This window comes from Bos indicus, chromosome 29 (genome assembly GCF_029378745.1).
Source record: "Bos indicus isolate NIAB-ARS_2022 breed Sahiwal x Tharparkar chromosome 29, NIAB-ARS_B.indTharparkar_mat_pri_1.0, whole genome shotgun sequence".
Lineage (NCBI taxonomy): Eukaryota > Metazoa > Chordata > Mammalia > Artiodactyla > Bovidae > Bos > Bos indicus.
Window position 1 is genome coordinate 50,222,950 of NC_091788.1, and position 11,525 is coordinate 50,234,474.

An 11,525-nucleotide genomic window follows, 5' to 3' on the forward strand; every position below is an offset into this window, starting at 1 on the left:
GCATTTTTAAAGGTGACAGTTCATGGTGACCGACGAAGTTACCCAGAGAGGGCTGGAGCCCTGGTATACGACCAGAGGCCTCTTATACTTGTCCACCTCCTTGAAGAGTCCAGACAAATCTGGGTAGGTGAATAGTGAAGTCTGGCATGCTATAGTCATTGGGGTCCCAAAGAGCTGGAACAACAACTCCTGGTTCTCGGATCTCCCATATTGGTTGATAATCCTGAGTTTTATTTGGTGGTGGAACAGGTACCTGCCTGCTTCCAACTGAAAGATATTTGGAGGGGAGTTGGGGGGGAGGTGGTGTGCAGATGCTGGTTGACCAGGGCACACTCACCTAAGGTGTAGATACTGGGTGGGGCTCTGTTGAAAGATACCAGGGTTTGCTCAGTTGTAGGAGACTTGAGTGGTCTTGGCTGAAGTGGTTAGGTAAGAGGCTGATCTGACACTTTTCCTCAATAGAAAATCTACCTTAATAGAGTTTGTCAGGTTAAAAGTGAAGATACTTATTACATGAGAGCTTTGCTCCAAAGGAAAGGGACAACTTTTACGTTGCGCCATTTTTTAAGTCGACACCCCCGTATCAGTCACTTCCCGGCATATTCTCCTACTGAATTTCCTTCTTCACGTGACCTTCTCTGAAATGACCTGTCCGAATTCCTTTCCTTGGTAACACCCATCCCCTCCTTTGGGTGCGACCTAGGGTGGAGGATGGAGCTGATTCTCCCCTTAGGCAGCAGGAACTCAGCTCCCAAGCTAAGGGGTCACTGAGGCCTCAGACAGGGCTGTGCATTAGCCAGACCAAGGGACTCGCTCTCCTACCCCAGAAGCTGGTAAAAACTGATCCCAAATGGCTGAACTGTGACCTGCTGTCCCCTCCCCACCTACACACACACACACACACACACACACACACACACACACACACACACACTCCATGGCAGCCTTTGAGATTTGCCACAGGTAGGGATGGTGCCAATTTACAGAGGAGGAGAGCCCAGGGTTACCAGGGCCGGGCCAGGCCAGGTGCTGCTCTGGGGCGCGGTGCCGAGGCTGGGAGGGCTGTGGGCCACTTGGAGGATGAGGGCGGCTGGAGCCTCCAGAGAAACCACCTGGGAGACTCCCAGGGCAAAGGAAGAGCTGGAAACAAGGGCGCCCAGGGAGGGAGCAGGTGGAGTGGGGAGCCCTGGGGAGCCGTGGGGAGCCAGCCGCGAGCCCGGGGCCGGGAAGGAGCCGCGGCTCCGGGAGCCTCGCCCGGCTGAGGGGTCCAGCGGGGCCAGGCCCGGTCCCCTTCTGCCCCGACAAGGTCGTGGCAATTCTCCGGGTCAGCACGTGGCCCGAGGGGGGACAGGAGGACAGCTCGCCTGAGCAGACGCAGCAGCTCCTAGTCGCGGGTGGCCCCGCCCCTCACCGCTCAGGTCCCGCCCCGCGCCGGCCCGGCCCCGCCCCCCGTCGCCGGCCGCAGCCCACGTGACCAGCCCTGGTGCAAACAAGCGGGTCAGCTGACGCGGCCCAACTGCGCCGTCATCCCGGCTATAAGCTCGCGACCTCCCGGGCTCTCCGCTTCGACCGGGCCGCCGCCGCCATGCAGACGCCCAGACTGCTGCCGCTGCTGCTCGCCCTCGGCCTGCTGGCCGCGCCCGCCGCCGCGGTCATCAGGTGAGCCGCGCAGCTCGCGCTCCCCGCGGACGCCCGCGCACCCCTGTGCCCCCGCCGGGGTGCAGCTGGGCCGCCCCCGGGGCCTCCTGTGGGGCCTACCCGCGGGCGGGGCCGGGGAGCTCTGCAGGTGCGGGGCTCGCCCGGGGGTCCGCGCGTCCTCTTCTCCCTGCCATCATGGGGGGGTGGGGGGGGGTGGGGACCGGAGGTAGCAGGAGGGCTATGAGTGGGAGTCGGCTCAGCGTCCCCAGGACGGGTAGGGTGGAAGCCTGTGCTTAGGGGCCCGCACTCGGCTGGAAGACAGGAGACCCAGAGGCAGGCCCAGGAGGCCCCTGAGCTTGGGTAAGTCCTTTTTGCGCCTGGGGTCTCTCTTCCCAGCCGTGAACTGGGCCTGGCCTCATCCCGGTCTGTTCGGCCAATGAGATCTTCTCACAGCCCCTGAGCCAGTTGGACGACCCTCTGGACACCAGGAGGCCCACAGGGTCGAGAGGGAGTCAGCCTAAGGATGGGTCTGGGGGAGTGGCCCAGCTGGCACCAGGCCCTGGGTGGCTTCCCTCACTGCTGGGCTGGGGCTCTGTCCCACCTGCTGCCTCAGTAAGGACCACACCCTCCCCAGGCTTGGGGGCCCCCACTGGGTCCAGTGAGGCCGAGGACTGTCAGGCTGGTCCAGGGCTGTGCCATGCTGTGTCAGCGAGACAGAGGGTCCCCCCACCCTCTGAGCCTCTCCAGGCAGGCTGCTTGCCCAGCAGGAGAGGGGTGCGGAGGGCCCACCCTCTTCTGCCCTGCCCCCACCCTTGCCCAGGCCTGGAGCCTTAGTGCGGGCCTGGGCCGGCATTCTTCCAGCTCTGCTGTGGGCCTTTGCCTGTGGGCAGGGGGGTGGGGTCTCGGGGCTGCAGCAGGCTTGCGCCTTGCCAAAGGGCTGGCTTGTGTGGGCCCTTGCGTGGGCTGTGCCCTAGGGGCAAGTAGCCCTAGCTGGAGCAGTTGTGGGGAGCAGCTGCAGGCCTGAACCTGCCCTGGTCTCACCCCCAGGCCTTCCACTGGGGACGTGAGCCTGGAGCTCCTCAGGTTGGGGCAGCTGAACCCAAGCCCCCACGTCTTCATGTCCAGTGGAACTGCTGGCATCTGTCTCCTTAGTCATTGGAGGGTGTGTCCCCCTCCCCCGCCCCCAGATAAGAAGCCCAGGCTCCCCCAGCCTGTCCCTTCTTAGGCAAGAGGCCAGGCCCACATCTTCCTGGAGCATGCCCTTGGCCTGCTGGGAGGAGCCACTGCGACCTTGAACTCCCAGATCCCCAGGCTGGGAAGTAGCTCTTCTTGCTCAGGTGGCTTCCTGTCCCACCTCCTGGGGCAATTTCAGACCCCTGGGGAGCTGGGGGTGGAGAAGGACCCCTCACAGTGCCCCTGCTGCTGGGCAGACCACCCAGGCTGGCGTGTGTGCTGGGTGGTGGGGCTCCCGGGAAGGGTCCTCCAAGGAGGGGCACCGGGCCTTGCCTGGAGTGTGGCCTAGCAGCCCCCACCTCCAGGCCCCAAGTGTCAACCTTGACCTCCAGTGGCCTGCTTAATGGGGAGAGAGTGACGGGGTTCAGTGCGGCCTGGGGTAAGGACTGGAAGGAAAGGGGGGTCCTGTGAGGGGCCTGGGGGTGGTCAGGGAGAGCTGGCTGCTTGGAGTGGGTGGCCTGGAAGTCCCGTCTGGCGGCCAGAGGGTGGCCACCCCGCAAGTCGGACTGGTGAGCTGGGACCATCTCTGGGGGATCTGGGTGGGGCGGGCCAGGCAGATGGGGCCCCATGGAGGGCTTTGGGCAGACGCGATAGCTGACCGCTGACCCTGGACCCATTCAGTGTGGGGATAGGAGACCACAGCGGTGCGTGTTGGAGCCCCCGGGGTCTGCGGCGGGGCGGGGAGCAGGCACGCTGGACCTCCAGCTTGGTCGTGGGTGTGGGAGCCTCCCGGTGGGCTGTGCACCAGCCAGCCCTGACGAGCCTGCCTCCCGTCTTGACAGGATCCCACTGCACAAGTTCACGTCCATCCGCCGGACCATGTCGGAGGCCATGGGCCCCGTGGAACACCTGATCGCCAAGAGCCCCATCTCGAAGTATGCCACTGGGGAGCCTGCTGTGAGGCAGGGGCCAATTCCCGAGCTGCTCAAGAACTACATGGATGTGAGTGTGGGGGCCGGGGAGGCAGCCTGGGGCTGGGGGAGCCCGCCGACTGCCCACAGCACTGCGGGCAGGAGCTGGCTCTGAGGAAACGTTCCTGAGCCGGTGTGGGTTTGGTGAAATCCTGTGTTCTCAGCCTCCAGTGGTTTGCGAGCTTCATCCGTGTGGGGGGCGGGGCTTCTACCCAGCCACCCTTGTGATGGGCGTTTCCACCATGCCCTCCTGACTGAGGGCTGTGACTTCCTGGCCCCAGCTCCCAGCCCCTCTGCCCATCCTGGCCCAGGGGGCTAGGAGGGTTGGCTGGAGCAGCTGAGCACCTCCCTGACGTCTGCTTCCCCTCCTGCCACCGAGCATCAGCTCAGAGCCGGGCTGGCATCTTCATCCTGGTGGCCGGCCCTGCGAGACTGCCCCAGCCCCTGCAGTACATGGGGGAGCCGGCCCGGCGCGGAGAAGCCCAGAATCAGGCCCGGGCCTGCCCGCGAGGCTGTGGGTGGGGGCTGGGGGTCCCTGAGCTCAGTTCACCTGGGCCCGCCTGCCTGGGAGGCACCCACTGCCCTGGAGCCTCTGTGCTTATCTTGCCTGTCTTTTTGGAAGGCCTGTGGCGACCACGGCCCAGGCCCTGCACCCTATCTTCCTCTCTGGTCAGTGACCAGCCTGTGTGCCCACTGCTCGCAGGGGGGGGAACCAGCTCAGAGGTGGAACGTTCTGGAACACACAGCATGCTGGGGCAGGCCACCCTGGTCCCAGCTCTGGGGCCAGGTCCTCTGGGGCTGCCCAGGTGACATCCTCTCCACGCCCCCCCCCACTACCTGAGTTTCGGGAAGCCAGCCCCTCGCTGCCATCCGGCCTCTGGGCCACTCAGGTTTAGGGCAGGTAGCTGCGCCCTCTGTCCTGCCTGGCTGGAGCCCGGGCCAGGAAGCTGTGGCCTCTTGCAGGCATGTGATCAGGCAGTGGCGGGGGGGGTCTGCCTGGGGCCTGATGGACCAGTTCCTGATCCCTGCCCCCCAGTATGCACGCAGACAGACCGCATGTGCGAGCGTACCACGGGTATGGAGATTTGCTGAGTCATGCTCCGAACCCCCAGCACCCCCCCACCCCAAGTCTAGACACTTCTGCTGGGTCGTGAGTCAGTGGTGGCTGCTGCTCCCTGGAGCCAGGCGGCTGGAGAGAGATGCCCAGAGGTCCTGGAGCCAGAGCCCTGCAGCGACCTGGGGCCTGGCCTCCGTCCCTGGGACGGCAGGGCCCAGCGGACCCCAGACTCATAGACGCCTGTGCCCCTGATCTCTGAGGGGCTGAGGATGGGGTTCTCCTGGAGGCGTGTGCCCCCTTCATGCTCACCAGAGCCCTCACCCCACATCTGGGCCTCCAGGCTGCCTCTGCTGCCCTGTGTGCAGAGGGGGAAACTGAGGCCCAGGGCAGTGAAGGCGGCGTGCCCACCACTGAGGGACTCAGCCTGCCTGTGCGCCGCCTCCCCAGGGCCCCCTGGACCCCTCTGCCCGGGGCCCTCCAGGCTCGGCCCAGGGGGGTCTCAGGGCCCAGGGTCAGGCTGTCACTCGACCCTCATGCTGGGGAGGAGGCCTTCCCTCCCAGAGCCCTGGACCCGGCCGAGGGCTTGGGCGGGGACGGCGGGGTAGGCGGCTGAGACAGCCCACCTGGCCCCGGGCCCCTGTCCTGGCCTGGGCCTTCTCTCTCCCCGTTTCCCACCCTAGCACACCCCCCCGGCCTGGCCCTTCTCTCAGCCCCGTGGGGAGCCCCGTGCCCTGCCCTGACAGACCCCACCCCCAGGCCCAGTACTACGGGGAGATCGGCATCGGGACGCCCCCGCAGTGCTTCACAGTCGTCTTCGACACCGGCTCTGCCAACCTGTGGGTCCCGTCCATCCACTGCAAGCTGCTGGACATCGCCTGCTGTGAGTCCGTCTGTCCCAGGGGCCTGCCGTAGACCCCAGAGGGAGGGACCCCGGGCAGGGGCGTGCCGCCCCCACCGGCTGCTTGCTGTCCCCTCAGGCGCTGGAGGCCAGCCGTCTAGCCTCAGCCCACCCTCTCCCGTCTTAGGGCAGAGATGTCTAGGTGGACCTCCTGGACCACCTGCCGCTCCCACCTCTTGGCCACACCCAACAGGCGGCTCCTCCGGATTCTCCACCCTCCTCCCTTCCTTGATTTAGGGACGGGACCGTGGGGGTCATGGGCTGGACCACCCGCCCGGGGGCTTGCTGGATGGGCCGCAGCAGGCAGCGGGGGCCTAGCAGGCTGGTCCAGGGCGGGAGGACTGAGGCTGCAGTGGGGCCGGGCAGGCAGGCCGACAGTCCCGCTCGGCACAGGGACCCACCGCAAATACAACAGCGACAAGTCCAGCACCTACGTGAAGAACGGCACGACCTTCGACATCCACTACGGCTCGGGCAGCCTCTCGGGGTACCTGAGCCAGGACACTGTGTCGGTGAGTGTCTCAGGGCCGCTCGCCAGGCCGGCGGATTCACCCCTGACACCAAGGCCAGGCAGGGGTCCGCTGAACAGGGCAGCCAGGGTCTCAGCTGAGCAGAGGCCCGGAGGTGGAACAGCTGGGCAAGCTTCGTGGGGGGACGTGACGGGGGCACGTGGTCCCATGTGCCGGCCAGGTGATGCTGGAAAGGCTGGCAGGAGAGGCAGGCCAAGAGCCCCCAACTGCAGAAGCGAGAGTGCCGGGCGGGGGTCTGGGCCCAGGACCGGCGAGTGACGAGTGGCAAGGCTCCTAGCCATGCAGCCAGGCAGAGGAGCCGGCGGACGGCGGGGGGCCACCGCAGCCAGAGCTGCCGACCAGGGGCAGCTGCCAAGGGTGTCGGGCAACATCTGGGGAGGGCTGCGGGGTGCTCGCAGGATGCGCCCGCCTCCCTGGGGAGCAGGGCGGCGCCCTCATGGGCTCTGCTCGGGCGGATCCCCTGATGCCCGGCCACAGGAGGCATCTGGGTTGGGAGCTGTGGGGAGCAGAGCAGAGCAGAAGTTAGTCCCCTCCCAGCCCCCAGCCCCATGAAGGCCGCGGGAGGCCTGTCCCCAGCCTTGGTGGCAGGAGGACCCTTCCTCCAGCCTGCCTGGCGGGGCCGCCCTGCCCCTCCATGTCTGCCTGGCGGGAGTGGGGGCCTCTGCCGGGCTCCCTCTGAGCCTGAGACAGGATGTCGCGCAGCCCTCCTCCGCCCCCAGCGTCAACCCCAAGCAGCCCTTTCTTCCCACATCCTGCTCTGTGTGTGTCTGCAGTCTCCGCCCTGGCTTGGGGGAGGGGGTAGCATGGCCTTGAGTCCAGGGTTAGATCCAGGGTTCCCCGAGGGCAGGGCGAGGGCGGGGGCGGGCGGGTGGGAGGGCCTGAGCTCAGGAGGAGTGCGCGGCTCCCTGCTCCCCCGCTTTGCAGCCGTCCTTGAAACTGGCCCAGCAGAGCATGGGCCCCGCACCCCACTCTCCCCACCCGGGTCCAGTGCAGGGGCAGCAGCCCTTACTCCGGGGCCGAGTCCCATGCTCCAGATGATGGGCACCGACCGAGCTGGCTTTCGTGGCCGTGGCTGCCCGTGCAGGGATGGGGGTGAGGGCCGCCTGGGGCCCAGCGTCAGGCTCGGTGTCCACACGGCGCCTGATCCCCGCTGTCCGTGGCCCGCAGGTACCCTGTAACCCATCCTCGTCCAGCCCGGCTGGCGTCACGGTGCAGAGGCAGACCTTCGGGGAGGCCATCAAGCAGCCTGGTGTGGTCTTCATCGCGGCCAAGTTCGACGGCATTCTGGGCATGGCCTACCCCCGCATCTCCGTCAACAACGTGCTGCCTGTCTTCGACAACCTGATGCAGCAGAAGTTGGTGGACAAGAACGTCTTCTCCTTCTTCCTGAACAGGTGCGGGGGCGGGGCTCCGTCGTGCCAGCCTTCCCTGCGGTCCCCTGCCAGGCGCTGAGCCGCAGCTCTCACTGCCCGATGGGTCGGCGCCCTCTCACAGGCAGACAGGCCATACCGAAGGCTGGGTCTCCCCGGGGTCCCCGAACCAGGGTCCCCCAGCCGGCTGGCCCTGGATCTGGGATCTTGGTCGTTGGGCCTGCCTCCTGTGACAGCCCAAGCTGGGCCAGGGACCCTTCCGGTCAGTCTGCCTGATGTTCCTGGGCCCGGTGACAGGCAGGCTGTTCCCTGCCCCTGGGTCACTTTCGGCCCAGCGGGGATCAGGCCACGAGCCCTGATCTGTGCCAGGAGCTCTGGAGGCAAGGGAGCTGGGGTTTTCCCATGGGGGTGACCCTGGGAGAGCTCAGGGCGAGGCTCCCACGTTGTAGAAGCAACGCTTGGTGCCGGTCACACTGGGGAGGGGTCGTTGGAAAGGGTGTCTCAGTCCCCCAGCCCCTGGCCTCTTCCCACGATGGTGCTGTAGGTCCTGGGAGGGAGCCCCCAAGGGGGGGAGTGCAGGTTTGGTAGGGCGGGGCACGGGCAGGGGGTGGGCCGGCAGCCTGCTGCTCCTGGTCACTGGTCGCCACGCCCCGCATGCCCCGTCTGGGTCCGACCTGGGCACTTCTGGTGGAATTCCAGCCCAGAGCCTTTGGCCTGGTCTCTATATGGATGCTGGTCTCTGTCCCTTGCTCAGTCAGTGGCAAAAACTGAGCAGCTACTGGGCCGAGCTGCCGGCTAGGTGCTGGGTGCATGTGAGCCCTCGGGTCCTGGAGAGGCAGACGAGGTGCAGAGGACCCAGGAGCTTGGCCAGGTCTGAGGTCGGGACAGATGGCCCAGCTCCGTGACTCCCCGGGCGCGGGTTCGGGCAGGAAGTGGGGGCGGGCGGCTGGCTTGCAAGGGCAGGGCTGAGGAGGGTACATGTGTCCTCCACACGTGGGTGGTGGAGGTGACGGGAGGTGGCAGCCACAGCGATGGGCGGAGGACAAGTTTGGTGAGCACTGGAGACAGCTGGGCAGATGATGCTGAAACCACGAGTGTGACTAAGAGGTGGGGAGGGTCGGAAGCTGAAATCTGAAGTGGGAGCCAGTCTTACGGTGGTCTGGGTGGAGAGTGTCCTCCGGAGCGGCAGGTGCAGAGGGCCGGGGGCGGGCGCAGAGGCTCCGCCCTGCTCGGGGCAGCCGGCCCTCCTCCTGGGAGCCCCTGCTTTTCCTTCCAGGCCCGTGAGGTCCCCGCCCCGGGGCTCCTAGCACTCACGACCTGCTCTGCCTGCTGGCCCAACCCTGGCTGTCCTCGGGGGGCAGGCTGGATCCCTTGCAGCCGAGGCAGGCTCTCCTGTCAGGAAGGGGCTTGGCCTGCGATCCCTGGGTGTGAGATTGGAGCCCCCCTCCCCCCGCCAGATCCTCCCACCCCTGCACGCCCAGGAAGGGCCCTGCTCTGGGTCGCCTTCTGAGGGCCCCACACCAGCCCTGACCCCCGTGCCCGTCCAGCCCGGCCACCCGCAGTCTGGACGCCTGGCGCAGAGGCGGGCAGGGCGTATGACTGCCTCCTCCTTCCCCGCAGGGACCCGAAAGCCCAGCCCGGGGGCGAGCTGATGCTGGGCGGGACCGACTCCAAGTACTACAGAGGCAGCCTGATGTTCCACAACGTTACCCGCCAGGCCTACTGGCAGATCCACATGGACCAGTGAGCGTGGGGCGGGTCCCGCCTTCGGCCCCGCGGGGTGGGCCGTGGCCCGTGGGGGCCCTGCCCGTGGCCTTGGCACAGCAGGGCTTGTGGGGGCTGCGGAGGGCTGGCCCAAGGGGACCCGGGCCCCGTGTCCTGCCAGCCCCAGGTGCTTCCTGCCACCTCCCGATGTCCAGCCAGTGGCACCCCCGCACACAGCTCCCTTGGGTGACCTGTCCTTGGCTCCTGCGCCCCCCTAACTCTGCTCACGACCTAGTCCTCTGGGGGCAGGCAGGGGCTCCAGTGGCCCTGGGAGGGGACTCAGGCTCCCGCCCCTCCCCGCAGGCTGGATGTGGGCAGCAGTCTGACCGTGTGCAAGGGAGGCTGTGAGGCTATCGTGGACACAGGCACGTCCCTGATCGTGGGCCCTGTGGAGGAGGTGCGGGAGCTGCAGAAGGCCATCGGGGCCGTGCCGCTGATACAGGGCGAGGTGAGCGCCGGCAGGGCTGGGGAGGCGGGGAGCCCCGCCGACGGGCCCACCCTGTACACTGGCTCCCCTCTAACCACCCCCGCAGTACATGATCCCCTGCGAGAAGGTGTCCAGCCTGCCTCAGGTCACCGTGAAACTGGGGGGTAAGGACTACGCGCTGTCCCCAGAGGACTACGCGCTCAAGGTGAGCGGGGCCGCGGGCGGGTGCAGACGCCCTGGGGCGCGGCGCGGGTGGCGGCCGGTGGTGACCGCTGCTGCCTGCGCAGGTGTCGCAGGCCGGCACGACCGTGTGCCTGAGCGGCTTCATGGGCATGGACATCCCCCCGCCTGGCGGGCCGCTCTGGATCCTGGGCGACGTCTTCATCGGGCGTTACTACACCGTGTTCGACCGGGACCAGAACCGGGTGGGCTTGGCCGAGGCTGCCCGGCTCTAGCTGGCCCCGCTCACTGCTGGAGTCCAGAGGAGGAGGCCGCCCCACCACACACACCCACACACGCACACACACTCATGCTCACACTGCACTCACAGTCGCACCACAGCCCGATCATCCCGAGGCCCGTCGGGCCGCAGTTCGGCTCCGTGGGTTCCCCTCCCTGGTGTCTGAAATGCTGCTTGCTGGTCTGTCTGTCTGTCTGTCTGATGGGGAGGCAGCCTGGAGCCGAGCCGGCGGGCAGCTCCGGTGCGCAGAGTCCTCTCTCTGACTTGGAAGACACAGCCTGTTGGGTGGTCGTGTCCCGGGACCCCCGCTCCGGGTGATTCCCTCGGGCCCGGCTGCCCTCCCGGGCGCTCCGCCCCGCAGCTCCAGCCCCTGCCCGCCTGTTCGTCCTGGACGCCGTGATGAAGGGCCTGCTAGGCCTGAGGACGAGCTGGCAAGGGTGGCAGGAGCCAGAAGCCAGTCTTGTGAGGCCTGCAGGGCCATGCGGGGGCTCGCCTCGTCACGGAGGGCGTCCAGGGCATTCTCTGGCCCAGGGTGGGGTGGGGTGGCACCAGAGGGGAGGGGGCTGGGTCGACCTTCTCCGTGGCCACCCCTTTCTTGAGTGGCTGGGAGCCAAAGTTGGCACGAAAATAAAGTTGTTCAGGCCTCTGCCCATGTGTTGGCGTGTTTTGTGCCCGGTGGGGAGGGCGCGCTCCTCGTGGAGGCGGGGGAGGAGCTAGCATGCACGGCCGTGCCCTCGCCTCAAAGGGAGAGCAGGCTCAGCCTGGGGCACCCAGGGCCCAGGCCAGGCCCGGACCTGGACACTTGCCTCCCGCCCAGCCTCGTGGCCGAGGTTCTGCTGCTGGGGGTGCCAGCTCGGGGGGGTGTCCGGCGCAGTGACCAGCGAGGTGGGCCTGGCTGGGGACCTGTCTCGTGAGCGCCTACACTGAGGCACGTTCTTGGGCCCAGGCAAGTGCCCACCACACTTCCTTAGAAAGTGTTTCCCGAGTCCCCTGCACACCTGACTGGGGGCCTTGGGAGGGGGCGGGTGGCGCCTGGGCAGCCTGCCTCCCTCCCAGGCCTCCTCGCCAGCCCGTGGAAGCAGTGTCTCCGTGAATAAGCCCTGCCAATCCTGGAGCAGGCCAGCCTGGTGTCCTGGGGTGGCAGGGTCCAGTGATCCAAGACAGGAGTCCCCTCAGGCTAGTCTGGCCTGTTTTGCTGGAGGGGGTAGAGGTTGGTCAGAGTGGTTGCAGAGCCAGG

The 11,525-nt window shown here is 67.1% G+C and overlaps 1 protein-coding gene across 1 annotated transcript; it reads left to right on the forward strand.

Moving 5' to 3' along the window:
* Positions 1–1,483: 1,483 nt before the first annotated feature.
* CTSD (cathepsin D) lies at positions 1,484–10,936 on the forward strand. The gene is made up of 9 exons (XM_019954921.2): positions 1,484–1,659; positions 3,654–3,813; positions 5,596–5,719; positions 6,131–6,249; positions 7,435–7,661; positions 9,258–9,380; positions 9,705–9,849; positions 9,935–10,033; positions 10,116–10,936. Exons 1-9 carry the CDS (start codon positions 1,586–1,588, stop codon positions 10,281–10,283), a joined length of 1,239 nt encoding a protein of 412 aa, XP_019810480.2. The 5' UTR covers positions 1,484–1,585; the 3' UTR covers positions 10,284–10,936.
* The last annotated feature ends 589 nt before the right edge of the window (positions 10,937–11,525 follow it).

Bases quoted from the DNA above. Each gene is read 5' to 3' on its own strand.
- CTSD (XM_019954921.2), top strand. From the start codon at position 1,586: ATGCAGACGCCCAGACTGCTGCCGCTGCTGCTCGCCCTCGGCCTGCTG. The intron at 1,660-3,653 runs GTGAGCCGCGCA...CCGTCTTGACAG, and splicing joins CCCGCCGCCGCGGTCATCAG to GATCCCACTGCACAAGTTCA. The intron at 10,034-10,115 runs GTGAGCGGGGCC...CTGCCTGCGCAG, and splicing joins CAGAGGACTACGCGCTCAAG to GTGTCGCAGGCCGGCACGAC.